Raw genomic sequence first — 20,181 nt, forward strand, 5'->3', positions numbered from 1 at the left:
GAAATTGAGTAAAGAAGTTATTATTTCTGATTTTTTAAAACATTTTTGCATTTATTATAAATCTAGGTATGTGTACACACATGTATGAACATATACTATATATGAACATATGCATATATGAACAAATACAAGTGGAGGTCAGAGAACAACTTGCAGGGATTAATTTTTTCCCTTCATCATATGGGTTCCAGGAATTGAACTCAAGTTGTCAGGGTTGGTGGCAAGAACATTTACTCACTGAGCAAGCTCCATAGTCCCCATTTCTGATATTCATATACAATAAGACCATAAGTTTAATTTCTAGGTTTTTAGAACAGAGCTAAAACTTTGGGGGAAATATTCTATGGTGTGTGTGGCCAGCAAGCTCCAGGAATTCAAGCGTTTTCATAGCCTTAGCCCTGGGCTTCTAAGCACACACCACCCTACTAGGCTTTTTACCTGACTGCTAGCATTCACACAAGGTGTTTATGCTTGTGTGGCAAATACTTTATCAACCAACTCACTTTCTCAGCTCTAAGAACTGAAACTTTTCCACTGGCCTACATATTGATCCCCATGCATGACAGATCATGGAGTCTGTTTGTTTTTAAATTTTCAAAGCACTTACATGACAACTTCTCACAATTCAAGGACAATGGGACTTTACAAATAACCTGAAAATGAATGTGCTCTTCTTGGAACACATATAATCATAATACATTTTATAAAACCCCAAACAAGAACATGGAAGAATAAGCTGCTCTAACTCAAAAGCAAAAGTTGAAATGTGAGAAATCTGGATAGAAATTCAAAGGATTAGTTAACAGAGAATGTTTCACAGCACCATTAGCTTTCTGGCTTATAGTGAACACCAGAGTATTGTTGACTCTTAGCTGGTAGAAATTAAAGAAATGGTATGAATTGGTTGACAATATACCACAGCTGGAACCAAATGGCTTTTCTGCTTTTTGCACTTTCTCCTCTTCCATTTTTACCTCTTTCTCCTTACAATTAGCACTGTGTCTCTGCTATAATCTATAGGTCATGAGTCTATACCAGGAGTTAACACATTTTTTTTTTCAGTAAAACCAGATAATAAATCTTCAGGCTCTGTGCACCATAAGATCTCTTTTATAACTACTCACATCTCCCATGGTAGCATGAAAGCGCCATAGATAATAAATACAGAAATGAATATGCTATGGCTGTGTGCCCATAAAGCTTTAGACAAAGAGACAGCCTACTAGATTTGGCATGCATGGGTTCTGGCTTGTTGACTCCTTGTCTAGACAACAAAATGTTGTGGGAGCATTACTCTTGCTTGGGAAATGCTAACGTATGTATAAAGCAATGTATGAGAAACTAGGGATAGGGATGGCCATGTGAATTAGAATCACCCATCAGCCATGTGTTCTCTTTGTATATTTTAGATAGAAAATTTAGATGTTCCATGGTCAGTAGGAATTTTAACATTATTATAACCACTGTTCAACATCTTATTGTTTAAATATAAGAAGTGTATACTTCTCAATTTGTCTTAAATGTCTTAGGGAAGCATGGCTGAAAGTCATTTATTTTGTTTTCCTTTGTTTCGCCTTGTTTTTGAGGTAAATTCTTGCTATGCAGGCCAGACTGGTAAGAAACTTGGGATCTTCCTGTGTTAGGCTCCAGAGCTCTAGGATTATAGGTGTGAGTTTCATGTCAGCTAAATAGCATACTTAAATTAACAGAAATCCAGTCCCACAAGATCAAAAGTATTTCTTTCTGAGTCAGTTTTTCAACTGTTAGGTTAAAAATAAGAAAAATAAACATTATCATTATTCAGTATGTACGTAAGTACCTCTACTTTCCCATTCAAGAGAACTGGAGGCCCAATAGAAAAAGATTAAAAAGAGGGAAGTAAAAAAGGCAGCCCTCTCTGAGTTCCAAATAGTGACAATTTTCCAAATGATGGGTGTACTTATTAAATTCAAAATAATATATACAGGGTTCAGAGTAGAACCAACTATTTTTCGCCTGCCAAAGTTTTTAGCCATATCTTTCACAGGTTCTATGTGTCTGCACATATTGACTTGTTTTAATGCAAGAAGGCATACACTTCTCTTTACACCAGAGGTTCTCAAGTGTGCTAATGCTCTGACCTTTTAATACAGTTCCTCATGCTGTGGTGACCTCCAACAATAAAATTGTGTGGCTGCTACTTGCTAACTTTAATTTTGCTACTGTTATGAATTGTTATATACATATCTAATATGAGACCCCTGTGAAAGGGTCATTTGACCCCCAAAGGGGTCTCGACCTACAGGTTGAGAACCACTGCTCTACATGGTCCTATGTCTAAATCAGTGACTCCTAGGCAGGTAACAACTGGGAGATTGTTGAAAATTTCAGATGAGTTTACACTGCCAAAAGTCAGGCATTCTATGCAAGAAGTCAGCTGTACCTCCCTGCAGGAAGTGCCTCAGTAAACTCTTATTAAAGATGGGACTGTGGTTTATAGGGGATTGAGGAAGAAAAAATATGGTTAAAAATTGCTGACATGAAATAGCTTGATAAATGAATGTGTGCATGAATATAGATGATAAAAGACAGGGCAGGATTTATGCATGTATCCAGGCAGACAGTTTAGTAGGCTCATTAAATAATTATAGTACAATGAATATATCAAGCTACTAATTCATTTACCTTTGCCTTTTGTACTTTTGCTGTAAGATGCAGAAAAACAAGACTGACAGCTTTAAGAGCATCTTTTTGAAGGTAAATGAGTCATTGTAGAGGCAACTTTAGATCATTTAAGGGTGCTTTGCTAAGCCTTCCTCCTTATAGCTCATTTTGAGCCAAATTCTTTGTTCACAAGGCATCTAGATAGAAGGTGAAATAAGATCCATATGCACAAGAGTACAAGAGGGATGTTGACAAGTTTCCGAAAATAAATGCAGTGTGCCAGGGATGCTCAGAGATGAGAGAGATGGCGTTAGGCTGGAGCAGGGCTTCAGGGAAGTTAGTCATCTACACATCACTGAGTTCTTTGCCCAAAGAGAAAAGAGAACTTCCTTGTGTTCTTAGATACGTTAGACACTGATGTTTGGTGCTACTATTGCTTCAGAATGTATTACAACTCTTTTAATGTATGGCTTAAGTAAGCCTTGGACTTGTGATCGCCCTGCCTCAGTTTCTGGCATACTGGGATTAGAGTTGTGTGCCAGCACATCTGGCTCCTCACGATTTCATCTTTTGACGTTTTAATTCTATGCATTGCTATTACTGTTTGTGTGGGTGTTGTGGGGCTGTGATTGCATATATGTTTGTGCCACCTCATGCACGTGGAGTTCGGAACACGACTATCCAGAGTCTCTTCTCTTCTACAATAGGTTCTGAGGATCAAACACAGATCTTCTGGTTTGGGCAGCAAGCATTTTTACACATGAGCTCATCTCTCCAGTCCGCAGTATTTTTCTTAGAGGTTAGGTTGCATCATCCCATAGTCCAAGATTTCTTTATTGGAGTATTATTTTCCCCAAAATAATGGACATCATTTTAAAGGAAAATTCTGCTTAAGAGTGAGTATGTTCTCTCAGTTTTTCATTTTTCAACTATTTAATCCCTGTGGTAGAGATTATTCTGAGCTTTGGAGAAAAAGTTAGGGAGAACCTCAGTTCTCAGTAGGTGAGGAACTGAGCCGTTGAAATGCAGTTTAAGAGTGAGTATAGACACACACACACACACACACACACACACACACAAAAGGGGGAAGAGATGAGAGAGAGAGAGAGAGAGAGAGAGAGAGAGAGAGAGAGAGAGAGAGAGAGAGCTGACTTCAGCAGCTGGGAGGTAAGAGTGAGAGCTGAGAGCTTAGTGCCCGCTGAGCTGGTTTCTACTTCAAGTGTCTGCATGTCAGAGGCTGAGTTTGAAGCCGCCAGCATAGTTGGAGTTAATTCCCATTACACCGGACTCCGCCCCTCTCTCCCAAAGGTACAGCTAGGTTTTCAGGCGTCACTGCAAAGAGCAACTGGGATTGCATCCCTGTCTGACAAGCTGTGAGAAGTTTTATTTTTTTTCTTTCTTCTCAAATCTGAATCAGAAGAAAGGGAACAAGTCAATCAGCCTTCATGGTTAGAAGGTAAATATGCATCTCAGCCAAATGCAACTGAAGCAGCTGGACAAACCCCTGCTTTGCTTCCTTTGCTCAGCTCTTCTTTGCCGCTTCCTTTCTCAGGCTTCCTGTCCTTTCATGTCAAAGCTCAGAGAAGCTGTCTTTCTTCCCAGGGGCAGCCTGGTGGATTTTTCTTTCCTCATAGTTGGTTGTTTGCACAGTATAAGCGGGATCAGTGCTGGATTCCTATTTCATATAGACAAGGTTTGAAGGCCTAAGGGTTAAGAGCTAGCTGCTTTCCCCCAAGGGAGTTGGTAACTTGAGGAGAGGAGAGGCTCTGGGAGTAGAGGGAGGGATTTTGTTCTGACTTGTCCATCCAAGTAAAAATGGATCTGATTTCCCGATGTGGTAGGGCAATGTCTTAGATTTGCCTCAATTGAAATTACAGGACTGAAACAATGATCAGGTTAAACTGAAACACAGATGTTGAGAGCAGTAGGGCCAGCGTTAAATCACGGCATTCATTCGGAAGATGTTTATGAGTTCCTACTATGTGCCAAGCAGGATGATTTCCAAGGAAGCTGAAAGAAGTTAACTGCTAAGCCATACTAACAAAGAACACACAGCCAAGTAGTTTTGCTTTATAGTGGGAAAGGAGAAATTAAACAGCCCAGGAGCAATGACTGTTAGTGAGGTTTCAAGGAGAGGGTGGAGGGCAGGACAGAGGGTAGGGGGAGGGCAGAGGGTGGGAGGAGGATAGCGTGTGGGGGGAGAATAGAAGAGATTTTGTTCTTCTGAGTAATATCAAGTTATCTCTGGTATGAGACAATGTTGTATTCTCTGGCAGCACAAAGAATGAATGACAGCTACTCTGGTGCCAGGTAAACTGTGCTTCACTTGAACATTGTGCATTATTTCCAGAAGAGATGAAACAGAAACTCAGAAGTTTGAAGTGATTTCTCCCATAGTCATATCACCTTTAAGGGGAAAACCTCAGGTGTTTGCATCAAATTTGATTCCCAAATCTCACTCGTTTCCACTAAAAGAGTATTCCTCAGTCCCGAGTTCCATTAGAATGGCAGAATAGACTGAGGTTTTTAAAAATTGCAAATTGCAGATTCTCATTAAATAGAATTCAGTGGCTCTTAGAGAGAGAGAGAGAGAGAGAGAGAGAGAGAGAGAGAGAGAGAGAGAGAGAGAGAGAGAGAGAGAGATCTTTGAAAGAGCATCTAGAGTGATCCGGATGCAGGGGAGTTAGAGCTCCCTAATATCAGAGACTTGTCAGTATACCATGCTGCATCCCAACTATTCTGAACTAAACAGACAACCAATTAGCCTGCCTTCTGTTCAGATGTGGTGGCATTTTATTCTGTCTGAGGACATGTAAAAATTTTTATTGTACAGCAATAGAAGGCTGCCATTATGAACCGAAAGGTGGAGGAGAGAATGCATGCTTTGCTAGCCATTCCCTTGATAGGGTTTATCCTTATTTTGAAAGAGCAACTGAGGGGCAGTTTTTTTTTTTTGTTTTCTTATAGTTATTAAACATTTTTTTAATTTATTTATTTATTAAAGATTTCTGTCTCTTCCCCGCCACCGCCTCCCATTTCCCTCCCCCTCCCCCAATTAAGTCCCCCCTGAGGGGCAGTTTTGAATGAGCCAAATGTCTACCATTTGATCATTGAAGATGGGGTACTGGCCTTCTGCCTAGATATTATTCTTGCTGGTTGACAAAACATTAGAGAGATGGGTGTTCAGGAAGTAGACGTCAGAGTCAGGAGACACTCACATGAAATTTGGGAAGTCATTCTAGTACCCACATTTTCAACCTCAAACTCTTGAGAAGGAGAATGGCTTAGTATATGTGGAGTTTTTCTGTGTTTTTCCCCCTAACAATGTATGGTTAACTCTATTATTTAGAGGTGACCTTCTAGGTGTTTTATTAAGTTGATTGAGTGTACTGCAAAGGTTCAGAGAGCATGGCTGTATCAGAACAACAACCTCAATTTTCTAGATATTTGGTTGCTCAGGTGGTTCTCTGTATCCACTTACTGTCTTGCTTCCTGGATTTATTCTCAAGTTTTGGTCTCAGAGATCTGTACGTAAGGATGGTTATGTACAGGCAAATAAACAAACTAACCCAACACAGCTGCTTTTGCAACTCTTTCCATTCCAGATAAAAAGAGCGGGGATGGCTGGGGCAGGCAGCCTGAAAGAAGTTCCAGCAATCTTGAAAACTGAAGTAAAACAATATTGAGATGTTCTTAAGAGTCACAAAGGTACCAGTAGAAAATAAAACCCATTGAGTGACATTTTCTTGAGAGGGAGTCAAGCACAGAAGGCCTTGGAGCTCTTGTTATTATAGAGGAGACACTTCTGAGAGTGTAGGTGGCAGAAAAAGGTAGTCAGAAAATGATTGAGACATGGTAGACTTTATTGAGGTATTGTTTAAATGAGAAAGGTCTAGAATGGGTAGACTGACTATATAGTTAGCCCGATACAAGAGAACTTCACCTATTAGACATACATGTCTGCACGTCTTGTTCATTTCCCTGTAACGTGTCAATACTGAAGAAGATATACATGTAGCAGGATTAGCAGGTAGCCAGTACACGCTGCCTGGGGGTTGAGGAGAAAGATTTGTCCATATCTTTTACTCACACTAATGCCAATAAACCTACTTGTCATACAAGCATGCTTGCAGTCATTTTTGCCTTAGTACCTGCAGCTCACAGTCTCTTTTGTGTGAATCCTGTTGCCCTTGGGAACTGTTTTATTTATTTTTAACTCAGAATTTATACAATGCACTCCAGTGGCAATGAAAAGATTTGTGACTACCAGGACTGGGGAAGAGGTGAGAGAGATGAAAATGTCCGCTTACCTTTTCCCTTATGCAAAACATAAGCACAAATGTCTCTAATTTAATTGATATTAAGTGATCACATCAGAGTAGATACATGTGATAGCAAAACCTAAGAAAAGCATATGACAATAGTTGCTATAGAGAGAAGGGGAGTATTCCTTTTGAGGGATGGAAAAATATACTAATAAAGGAACACATCATACCAAAGTGAAATCTCTACCAACCAATGCTTGGCTAATGGAAACACAGTGGTGATGTCTGGATTTCTAAAATGCAGTGTATCTGCATAGCTAGACATTGCAGGACAGGGAAACAGAGGTAGTGCAATACGATATGTATGGGACATTAGGGTACAATGAAGGACAGCATTGTTTGTGATATTTATTGAAGTGAGAATAAAATGACTGAACCAGTTTCTGGGAATGAACTCGGGTTGCTTTAGAAGGCTGCCATCAAGGGGTTTACTCCATTCCAGGTGATGTAACTAAAAGCAGTTGCTAAACTGTGCTTCACTACCCAACAACTGGGAACATGCAGCAATGTGGGTGCATAGACTCCACGTATACTTCTGTTTCTCTGTCCAGCTATGGAAAGGTAGGCTCACTCTCACTATGTGCTCCAGGAATAGTAAGCAACCAAACCCCCACAACCTAAGCATTAATCTTATAAGGCCAAGGGTCCATGATTGAGAAAGGCATGAGGCAAAATGTATACATTTCATCTTTCCAATGTTGGCTTTCTTGGCCAGTTTTAACTTCATATCTTTTGAGTCATGGAGAGAGCTCATTAGAGAGGTATCGATGATAGTGATTCTCAACCTGCTGCCCGCTAATGATGCTGGCTAAAGACATCTCCAATTCTACATATGGTGACCGTCTCACCCCAGGTGGCTTTGGTCTTTTCTGAATTTGTCACAGACAAGCCCACATTACTTACAGAAAATCCTTCAGTTCCAGGCAGCTTTTGTTGTTTACTAAAATCTCAATGAACAAAAGGAAATTCATTTTTTTTTACCAAAGTTTAAATTATTTAAGTTCTAAAACAATGAGTTTTCTTTAGTTAGATATATTCATACTAAAATTTAAGTTCTAATTTCCTACATCCTGGTTTCACAATTCCATATTTGTAATCATGGTGGCAATGTTTGGTAGTATTATACTTCAAGTAACAGCATTTGTTTTCACTGATTAGATCAATGTTACATTAGAATCTCCCCTAGTTGCACATATCTGAGAAAGTGCCAGGCTGTGTAGCCCAGGATGGCCTTAAGCTCTCAATCCCCCTGCCTTTCCCTCTCCAGCACTTGTGAGTTTAGGTGCGGACTCTACAATGCTGGCTTTCCCTTCCACCACAGTCTTTTACTCACTGATGCTACTGTCTTCCTCTGCCCTATATTTTCTGCCATTCTTCCTAGTCATCATGCTGGATGAGCTCAAGGTGATGACGTCCGGCTACAAGTGTTGGGCTTGAAGCGGTCGACACTCTTGTTATATGTTATGTCTTGAGAAATGGACATTCCTCTCAACTTCTCTGTCTTGGCTTGTAATTTTTGACCCATTCTGAAGTACTTTTGTGGATATGACACCATGAAGACTTTTAAGTGTAATAATACAGGGTGATACTATAATTCTATTGGGGTAACACTGTGCAAGAAGAGAAGGTTGTAGGTAGGAGACAGAGAAATGAAATTTTTGTTATTGAGTCATCGTGTATCATTGTGAAAATCATTTGACTGTCTGACCCTCAGTTTGCTTATTTGGAATTGGAGAGCTAATACTTACAAACCCAAGAAGATTTCTGAGCACAGCACATGAAATGATAGGTTGAGAAAAGGTATTGATGATGATGCCAGTAGCTGTTTACTAGCTTTCTCTTTCTCCCCATCTGGTCTCTGTAAGAAGTTTCATATTCTTACAAACGCCAACATAACACACAGAAGCATTACCTCATTGTGGCAAAGGATAGCTGCCTTCTAAAAGCAATTACTCAAACCAGTTCCACTCCTTCCCCTGTTGGCCTCCAATCCCTCACCACATCTTTCTTTCATTTTCCTAACTCTCAGGCAGAAAGCCTCATCCTCAGGGGACCAGATCATGGTACTTTTTTTGCAAACCTTAACATTCCAAAGCAAGCACCTGCAATTTATGGTCTCGGCTCCCTTCCTGCACAAAACACATATGTTTCAAGAAGGAATTGTGATGGAGTGGAAAGAGAGTATAATACTGGGGAACAAATCATTGGACCCTAGTTTGTTCTGTGTACCCCTCTAGCTTTTCCCTCTTGGGTAAAGAACTTCCTCCATAGATTCACATCTGTAAAACGATAGGCAAGGGCAGATTAGCACTGCGTGGTGGTCTCCAAACTCTGGACTAGTAAACTGCAGTTCAAGTTTCTGGTTCCGGTGTGTCTGGTTACTAACTGTGACTGAAAAAAAAATCACTTCCTGCTTTGCTGAGCCAAACTCACCCATATATAAAGCAAGAAGGCTGAAGTAGGTGATTCATTAAAGTCTCTGCCAGTCTGGGAATTGGATGATCTTTTTTAAAAGTTCATTAAGCAAATATGAATTGTACTGCATGCCTTGTGCAAGCAGTATCTGATGATGCTTACAAATCGCATACAGCTAGATCCTGACACCCTAGATACAGGTAGGGTTTGTTCCTGTTGATCTCCCAAAGTGACATTATGGTGGCTTCATACAGCTAGTCCCTATACTCCTTGTGTTTTGCCCTCGCCTTTTCCAATATCACTACAATTTAAAATTCTAAGAAGTGGTGGTGAATCGGAGAGAAGTTTCTAAAACATTCTACCATCTGCCTGCTAGAGACATTTACAGCACTTTCTACAGCACAAGCTACAGTGTGGTCTCTAGATGCGTTAGTGGAGAAACTAGCCAGAAAGCAATGGCAGGTTAATGGATTGGAAAGGAAGTGGTTGATTTTTGACAGAGGAGAGTCTGGAAAGCAATTTGTGAGCTGGGCTGAGGCTACTAGCACTGGAAAGCCAGTATCCTGAAACTGAGCTTACTTGTTCCAAAGGGAATCTTGAAAGTCCCATTCAGCTGTACATATATGTTCTTTCCCTGGAGAAAGCCTGATCTTGATATGTTTCTGGGAGATGAGAAGCTTTATTAACTTTATTAAAAGCATAAGATGTGGATGATTTTCTTGGTAGTCTAGGCGTAAGCGCTGCTGGCTGGCAGATGGCTGCTCAGTTCTTGTGTGGGACGTGACCAAGTAATAGTTATACAATACAAAACAAGGCAACATTTATTTTATCTTACCAGTTTAGCTTTGATATTTCTGTGAAAAGCATACACATTGTTGGACACTCCAAGTCAAAATGGAACATCTTACAATGCCCTCTTACCTCTAAAATAGGGGCAGACGCGTGACTTTTGTTCCTCTTTATTTTCTGAAAAACTGTGTCAAAAACTCATCTAACTAAAATCCCCAGGGAGTCTTGCGACAGCCTTACTTTCATATTCTCTTCTCATGATTGGTTCCATATTGTGTGACAAGAGTAATACGCTGACTGATCAGGCTCTATTTGCATTACCATAGCAGTCACTAATTCAGTTCTGTGACTCTTCCACTGCAGCCTAGCGACCATAGAACTCTGAAGTAGGCAGAAGAAAAGGATGATGGAAAGCAACATCCCACAAAGACCCAAATGACACTTGAGAGAATGATCTCCTCCAGAAGCAAGAGCCACAAGGCACACCTGTGAGTCCCAGGACCTGCCAACCTGATGAAAACAGGCCAGTGGAGCCTACATCGTGACTTGTTGCTTTTGCTGCTGTGAACCATCTCATCTTCCCATCCTTTCAGAGAAACCTGAGACCATGAGGAGCAGCCTCACCCTGGTAGGCACCTTCTGGGCCTTCCTATCCCTAGTTACTGCTGTGGCGAGTTCTACCAGTTACTTCCTTCCTTATTGGCTGTTTGGATCACAGCTAGGGAAGCCAGTCTCTTTCAGCACATTCAGGAGATGCAACTATCCTGTGAGGGGAGAGGGGCACAATCTGATCATGGTGGAAGAATGTGGGCGCTATGCCAGCTTCACTGCCATACCAAGCCTGGCATGGCAGATGTGTACAGTGGTGACAGGTGCCGGCTGTGCTCTGCTACTCCTGGTGGCACTGGCTGCTGTCTTAGGATGCTGCATGGAGGAACTCATCTCTAGAATGATGGGGCGTTGCATGGGAGCTGCACAGTTTGTAGGAGGTAAGACTATCTCAGGGATTGAGGAGTAGGTTATGGAGATTTGGGGTGATGGAAGTGAGGAAAATGGGAGTATGGGAAAATACACTCTCACCTCTTCTACTCTTAATCTGAAGCTATGAATGAGATTTCCTTGAAATTCATTAAGAATTCACAGAAAATTGAGGTAGTAGACAGGGTTGCTATCAATAGCTTTGTCTCCTTTTTCTCACTTACAGGGTGTCTACTTAAAAATATTCTCTAAAACAGACATCAAAGTATAACAGAAAAGAACAGTGATCAATACAGGTAGAGCAGTTGAGATTGAATAATGGGTACCAAAATACAGTTGCATAGGAAGAATTCATTCTGTTTCTATAGGTAAGTATGGAGACAGTAGTCAACAGTTCTTTATTATATATCTTCTAAATCTATAAACTGGAATGAGAAGAGCCTTAGTGCTTCTAGTCATGTGTCAATTAAAAATAAATAGTACACAGTTAAAGTCTATACCATAGAACACTTCTGAATATAATAAAAATTTTAAGACTTTTATCCATTCTGACTTCCAATAACAGAGTAATAGTCCAGTATAATATCAGTGCTCCTTAATAAAGGTGATCTCTATGAGCCTTTTTGGTAGTTACTTTAGAGGACAATGATCAGGTAGACATTTACACACTTGCTAAATATCAATTATCCCCATCAAAAAATACCTCTATTAGTAGTAAATGTTATTTATTTTCTAGACAGTCATAAATACTTTTTGGTCTATATCCAAAGTTAACACCATTTGGTAGCCATTAAATAAATTTACCCATATTTCTTGTGGCCACGACATACCCTATTTTGTTCTTTGCCTTATTCAAGCTTCCCTTAATTTTAGTGCAGTCATCCTAGGTTGCAGGTAGCTGGATAGTGGTCTAAAAAAGAAGAAAAAATGCAAAGCTTGAAGATTGCAAGAAGATGGTGAGACTAGCTTAATTTGAACCAAGAATAAAAACTCAATTTAGATAGGCAAATGTATGTAATATTTGTACTATTTTGTATGTTTCCATGGGGCACTGGAAAAACTATTGTAGAACACACTGCTGATGTTTGTTGGTACAAGTTTTGGAGTTTTCATACACTGCATTAACACCATCTTTTCTACTAGTATCATAGCGTGGTAAGAAAAGTCAGGATGCTTGGATTCCAGTTGTGTGTGACATTGACCTGTGCCTACATATGCAAATGTTATATTTTTTTTGGTATTTCACTTCCATTGAATATATTCCCTGGAAATATGATACATATATGCATTTTATTTTTCTCTCCAATGACAGACTGCATTTAGGTGGTCTTGGAGTAAGATGGTCGTGAACTTAGGCAAATATTCTCAATGGAATAGTGATGGGTGAGACTTGGTTCTGTATCTTCTTTTCCACAGAGGGTATTTAGCTTTGTCTGGAGAAATTTTGGTTATTAAAACTCAGAAAAAAACGTGCCTCTGAGAAGCTCTTGGCTTTCTAGTTCCTTCTTTATTCAGATTCACTGTAAATCTTTCACATATGTATTATCATTCTATTTGCTCATATGCCTTAATTTTTCTACTTTTTTGCAGCTAAAAGGTTTTCTAGAAAAATCAAAAGTAGAATTCGATTCCTTCTGAATGCCATGGTAGCAAACATGTTGCTAATATTGCTAGAAACCAGCTACTTGATTTCTCTTGGAGAGTTCCATGAGTATCACAAATCAGCCTTTGGCTAGCTTTTCACCTACATTTGTGGACATGTTAAAGTTAACCCAACATTTCCTTCAATATATTTCCTCAGCAAGTGAAAGTTGACTGATAAGAGAGGGCTATTGCTGTTTTCTGGGATAATGTGAACATGTGAGACTTGGGTTAGTTTCCATCTGTTCATTCTTTTATAGACATTTTGCTTGTTTGTTTTGTTTTTTAAGACAGGGTTTCTCTGTGTAACAGCCCTGGCTGTCCTGAAACTCACTCTGTAGACCAGGCTGGCCTTCAGCTCACAGAGACACACCTGCCTCTGTCTCTCGAGTGCTGAGATAACAGGCAAAAACCACCATCGCCTGGCTATTTTCTAGACTTTTATTTATGCCTTTTATGCCCGGAATAGCCATCTCTTCTTACAGGAGAGTGATAGTTTAGCTCCATTTGCATCTCTGAGAGCACCAAGCTGAAAGTTAGGAGGCTGCAAGTGGCAGAAACAAGGACTGTAGCAACAGCCTCTACAAAACTGCATTATTAGCTCCTTGTCCTCTACGCTTGCTTCTCTTTGGAGCCCAACTGAGACTTTTACAACATTCAGGCTTCTCTATATAATGCCCATCCATTGATCTCATCTACAAGATCTAGAAACTTGAAGAAAAATTTTGAGGTGAATATGGAATGATAATGGGGACTTTGACATTTCCCAAGATGTCTGGAATAAAACTTTGGCTTGGTGACAGGTATCATTTGGCACTCAGATGACTCTGTCACCTTATATTCCCTATGATCCTTGTTCATTGGAATATACTTGCAGTGTTTGTATCTAGTTTAGTATCTTTAGAACCACAAATAAAGTGGCATCTACAACAGCCTTAGGATAGATAAGATTTTTAAAATTTTTCTGCACAGCTAAAAAATCCTGTCATTGGAGTGATTAGAAATCTTATAGAATGAGAGAAAATTCTTTGCCAGTTATTCTTCAGACAAGGAGTTAATATCTAGACTATATGAAGAATTAAAAAAGCAACACATACCTGCTCACCAATAAACTGTCAATCAATAAATAGCCTAATGAAATGACCAAGCAGTTCTCAAAAGAAGAAATACAACTGGTCAATAAATATTTTAAAGTGGTCGACATCCTTAGCCATTAGAAAATGCAAGTTAAATTGATTTGTGAGCCCATCTCACCCCAGTGATAAAGGTTATCATCAAGGAAACACATAACAATAAATGTTGATGAAGATGTGGAGAAAGATGTCTTATTCTCAGCTCATAGGAATTCAGACCACTGAGACCACTCTGGAAATAAGCTTAGAATTTTCTCAAAAATTAATAATAAGAAATACCATATGATCTAGCTATACTATTATTGAGTATACATGTACAGGACTGTATTTCTACCACAGAGACATATATACATCCTTGCTTGTTCCTGGTCTTCATGATATCAAGAAAACAAAATCAACTTAGAATCAACATATGAATTCTTAATGAAAATATGGGTGTATAAACACAAAAATTTATTTCACTGTGAAGAAAAATGAAACAATGAAAATTCCCCAAAATAGACAGATCTTGAATTTATATTAAGCAAGAAAGCCCAAGTTTAGAAAACAAATGCCGTATAAACTCTCATATGCAGATTCTAAATTTTAATGCGTATCTATACACATATGTGCATGCACACACATCACACACACATGTATGAGTTTGAGTGTGGATGCAGACAATGAAATGTGCAAGAAGATGACAAGAAGGAAAGGAGTAGAAAAGAGGTGCAAAAGAGGCAACTGAATGAGTGTGACAGGTAAGTAAACAGAATATTGGAGGTGGAAGGATACAAGGCTAGGAGTCGGTGGTGAAAAATAGTCTACAAAGATCAACACCAATTGCATATGATGACGAGAGAATGAAATGGAATATATTGTATGCTAGTTTACAGAAAAAGGAGCAAGGATGTGTTATCAGGATTATCCCCCAACAGTGGAATGATATTGCAATAGACTGCTAGATTTCTGCTGTTTCCCTGTCTGTAAGCAGCCAGATAATAGACAACCAGGCCTCCTTTGCTGACTCTTGTGACTGTTAAGTTGTATCCCATATGAAGGGCTAGGGAAGAGTGTTTTGGATCACCAGAGTTTCTAGGAGTCACTTGGCATTTGACCACTCCTATGTCTCTTCGAAGGTCAGACACTAAGAGAGAGGCTTCCTCAGTGGCAGGAAGCCAACCATGAGCAGCAATTAGAGCTCCATGGCTAGCAGACAGATAAAAAAAATAAGTAAATAAACAAATAAATAAATAAGAAAAAAGATATGTGGGCGTTTGATCTGTGCTTCTCGTGCAGCTAGGAGAAATTGATTTTGTTTCCCTGAGATCGCCTTGCTTCTCGGCAGCTATTGCATTAACCGAAATCCATCAGGGGAGGAGCCAATTTGGTTCAGGTCTGGATTATCTCTGCCAGACCCCAAACCACTGAAGAGATGGAGGATCCATTAAGAAATCCCTCCTCTCCCTGCCTGACTCTTGTTCCCTGCTCTGGCAACTGCCCACAGAGATGAGTGGTGGGAAGTGGGGGAGACAGGAAGAAATAAAGAGCTGCTGGCCTGACTCATACTCAGCAAGGTGACCTGATGGGGCCCTTGGGTCCCATTTGCTCCACCTGCAGCTGATCCAGCTGGCCAAGCTAGGGTCCAGAGAGTCTTCCACTGGGACCTCTGTGCCCTGTTCCAAACCGTGAAGGAAACATCTGGTCAGGAGATTATTTCAACACTGGGGGATGCTGAGGTTTCCAACTAGCTTGCCCTTGGTCCCCAAGAAAACTATCATTATTCACATTCCCTGGTGTATACATATGTAAGATGTTTATGAATTATCCTTTCTCTTTCAGTGAGAACTAAACAAAGAAAGAATAGGTGAGAAGTAAACATAAGGAACTTCTTGGCAGGAAAAAAAGTGTAAGATGTTGGATCAGGTTACTCGAAGTAAGCCAAAAATCTTTCTAGAACAGAAAATGTATTGGAATCACCTGGAATGCTTAAAAGAACATGAACTCTCCAACTCTCCAGTTTATTTTTCCATTCTGATATACACAGAAACAGGTGGAAAGCTCTGTGTATTTTTTTAAAAAAAAATCCTCAGCATCTCTGATATGGAGCCTTTTCCAAACCCAAAAGCAACCCATTGCCTTGAAAATATACTTTTTGTTAAGGGGAGCCTTTTATACATCCGACAGTCACCAGTGCACTTTTGTGTGTAAACCCACAGTATTAGATGATTCCAGCTGGATAAATGTTGGCACTGAAGAGAGATAACAGAGAACTTGATTTCAGGAATGATACTGTCTTTCCGAAAACTGTTATCTTCAATACGTGTGCACATTGTGTAATAACCAAATCAGAGCAATGAGTATTTCCACCATCTCAATCCTTTTATCAGTTACTGGGGTTGAAGACATTTTTATTTATTTTGAAACATAAAGTATAGTTATTACATGTATTGTTAGCTTGTTGCAACACTTCCATAAATAGTCAGAATCTAGGCTAACTGCAACTCCATAAATTAATTCCATAGAAGTGAAAAGAAAATTATTAACCTTTCTTAAAATTATTAATTTCTTCTGATGTTTACCAGACTTCATGCCATTTATTCTTCCTATGTGAGAAAGGATTTTAAAAGTTGACATGAGTTTGTAAGATAATAAAGGAGGTTTACCTACCAGCCAAGAGTCAAGTAGCAAAGTGAGTTAGATTTTTCTAACTTCCAGTTTGGGATGTTAAAGAACATTTTACACTCTATTATTTTGTTTATCTGTTTCTCTCTGCCTTTCTCTCTCTCTCTCTCTCTCTCTCTCTCTCTCTCTCTCTCTCTCTCTCTCTCTCTCTGTGTGTGTGTGTGTGTGTGTTTGTGTGTGTGTGTGTACAGCTTAAAGAATTCAGTTCCCTTGGTTCCCTCCTTCCACCACGTGAGTCCTGGGCATTGAACTGAGGTCGATAGGCCAGGCATCATATACCTTTTCCTCTTGCACCATCTCAGAGTTTTGCAGATGTTTTTAATTTTTCCTTGCTTCCCTTTCAGAAATCAATGCTAGGATATTGATTTGTGAAGTGGACCATGAACCATGTGAATACAAAGTACCTGTGGTGTTTGTTAATACAGATTCTGGTTGTCACAGCGCTGACCAGAGCCCTGTTTTTCACACAGCCTCACAGGCTGGTTTACTTTTAACATACTATAAAATGTTTTATACATATCCACACTCCAGAACCACAATAGTACAGTGTAGTTGAAGCATTTTACATACCCTAATTGCATTCCCAGGTCTCTCCGGCAAAGGTTCTGAGAAAGATTTCAGAATACACTAAAAGTGTTGAAGGAAACCGTCTCACTTCTGTTCATGAAATTGCATCCTTCTGCAATTATCTCTGCCTGTAAATATTTACTCATTGCTCAAATGCCAGTTCCAATTCAATGTCTGTATGTAAAGTTTCCATTGGCATTTTACCATCACTAGCAGATATAAGCTATACTATGGCTCTGAAAGAAGATGTCAGGTCTAATGAATGGAAGTGAACTAGAAGGAAAACATATACCCAGAATACAGACTTGTCAATTTTCCAGAGTTACATTTTACTTGAGATTTTTGTAAGAGAAAGAACTGAGCAAGTTAAAAATCTTTAACACCTACTATGCTTCTGTCCAGGAAAGTACATTTGAGCCTACCTTACCGATTTTGATTAGAAAGGTAGGGGACTTGGTGGTAGTGGTGTGGAATTAACAAAATTGCTGCTCACTTATGGATGGGGAGAAAGGATGTTACAGGTTTGTAATACCCAGTAAGAGGGCTAGTACTTCCCATAAATAAAAATCAGGCATAAACCTATTGGGGATATGTGTTGGAGGGAGAATAATACAGCTGCTGGTGGACTATGGGAAATAATTGTTCTGGGTGACTGAGGGCCTGGGGCAGCAGTAAGTTAATTAAAGGGAGGGTTTCATGTTGTTTTAGATTTTTTACCTCCTGAGAGGGTTTTTTTGATATGGAGGTTGCTGCAATGTCTGAAGCTCATCACCCCAGGCCTCTGTGTGGTCAGCACAGGGAATTCAAACTACAGTAATACATTTGCCTTTGTGTTAGCCACTACACTAGAAGGGGATGAGGTGAAGGGATACGCGATGGTCTGGTGGTGGCCCATTGGACATCTGCTTTGCCCAGCAGAAGAGAGGAAGGATAGCAATACCCTCCAGAAGGTGTTCATTGCCTTCTTACTGGCAAGTGAAACTAAGTTGGATAGACAACCTCTTCTTTCCCCTTCTTCATCCGTCTTTTTCCTTCTTCCTCCTCCTTCTTCTTCTTATCTTTCTTCTTCTTGATAGGTTACCAGTGCATAGTACTTACTGTCCTGGCACTTGCTACGTAGAACAGGAAGGCCTTGAATTCATAGAGAACTTTCAGCCTCTGGTTCTTCCTCTGCCTACTGAGTGCTGGGATTAAACATGATCACCACCATACCCAGTAGGGGCAGATGTCTTGTGGTTAGAAAGGCAGTAAAAGGAGTTGTTAGCAAGAACACACCGTGGTAATACAAACCAGAGCTACAACTCATATGTGGCAGGGCTAGGATTTTAAACTAGTTTTCCCCCAATAGCTGATCGCCTGCTTTTGTGAATATGATTGTGTTTTTATTTAGTGTTGCTACAAGAAGCAGATACATCTACACACAGGGAGTTTTAACAATGCATATTCCTGGTATGCATCTAAATACCTGGTGATAAAACCCAAGAATCTACGTTTTTACTGCTAGTAACTTTAAAGTTACTTTATATAAAACAGAATGGAAAATAATGGGTTTTGCTATGATTTTCACTCACTTCCCTACCTTTTTTTTCTCTGATCTTTAGATCCTTTCATTCACTGACATAGATGCCCACCTGCATTTTGTTCTACATATACGCTTAAAAAAATAAGTACTTTATATGAAGAAAAAAATGTATCTGTCTTTCTGAGTCAAGTTTATTTGGTTTATCCTAATGATCTCCACTTCCATTTTCGTTCAAGTCTCATTATTTTGTTTCTCTTTATGAGTGAATAAAATTCCATTGTGTGTACATGTGTTATGTTTCTGATCCATTCATCTATTGATAAACATATATATGCTTTCATATATTAGCTATTGTAAATAGTGCTGAAACTAACCATGGGTTTGTAGATGTCTCTGTGGTATGCTGATTTAGAGTCCTTTATGTATAGATACAAATGCACATTTTTACTTATTTTATTTTCTTTAATTTAAATTATTATTTTAAAAATTTACACACAATATATTTTGACCAATTTTCCCCTTTCCCAGTTCTTTCTAGATCCTTCCCAACTCCCTACCCACTCAACTTCAGGTTCATTCTCTGTCTCTCAAATAAACCTACCAAACTGAAAAAGACAATTTAAAACAACCAAAAAAAAAAGACAATAAAACAAAAATATCAAATGTACATTTTTAATCAGTTGCTGCTGTCTTGGAAAGTTTCAGCATGGTTGCTAGTAACAATTCCAAATAGAGAAGGAGAACAGGTGGGGACATATCTAACTGCGGAAGAATTACCCTGTGATTTCATTTTTCCTTTGTAATGTGTCTTCCTAGGACAAAATTTTACAGCTATGATAAAATGTATTGAGACTGTTAGTCACAAGGGAAATATGTGCATGAAGTGTGTTTACACTCTAGTGTACTTACCATCTACAGGACAGTAGGGGAGACGGGCATTTGCGGAGAGTTGGAGTAGAGCATGATTGTATGTGTGTTAGACAGGACCTATGCCTCAAAGGGAGCCCCTGCCTCTCACTAGGTACCCCTGAAAAATCGCAAAATAATGACTTCAATTTGGCAGCTTTTGAATGAAGTACTGTTCAACTTTTGGCTTTTCAGCTGTTTGTTATGAAGGCAAAGTGAGGAAACAATTAACAGAGGAATATGGTCAGAAATTGGGAGTCAAGCCATGGGGAAAAGCAGTTGTTTAATAACAACAAATCTTAGTTGAGTACTTTAAGTATCTGTCACTTGATATTTATTAATCTTGTTGGCTATTGAAATGTCTGTAGGCAGAGACTGCTCGTTTATTTCCTGGCTGCCTAGACTCGAAATAACCACACAGAAACTGCATTAATTAAAACACTGCTCAGCCTATTAACATATGCATATTTCTAGCTACCTCTTACATCTCAAATTAACCCATTTCTATTAATCTGTGCATCACAATGAGGCTCATGGTTTATCACTTCTGGCATTCATCTCCTCTGGCAGGTACATAGTGTCTCTGACTCTGCATACT

At 39.4% G+C, this 20,181-nt stretch overlaps 1 protein-coding gene across 1 annotated transcript in view; it reads left to right on the forward strand.

The window, feature by feature from the left end:
- Positions 1–10,585: 10,585 nt before the first annotated feature.
- Positions 10,586–20,181, forward strand: part of Lhfpl1 (LHFPL tetraspan subfamily member 1) — a 44,993-nt gene continuing 35,397 nt past the window's right edge. Inside the window, exon 1 of the mRNA XM_075958111.1 lies at positions 10,586–11,161. Within this exon, the coding sequence (XP_075814226.1) occupies positions 10,780–11,161 (382 nt within the window). The 5' untranslated portion in view covers positions 10,586–10,779. The remainder of the gene's footprint in view (positions 11,162–20,181) is intronic.

The sequence above is a fragment of the Microtus pennsylvanicus genome, chromosome X, assembly GCF_037038515.1.
Source record: "Microtus pennsylvanicus isolate mMicPen1 chromosome X, mMicPen1.hap1, whole genome shotgun sequence".
Taxonomy (NCBI): Eukaryota; Metazoa; Chordata; class Mammalia; order Rodentia; family Cricetidae; genus Microtus; species Microtus pennsylvanicus.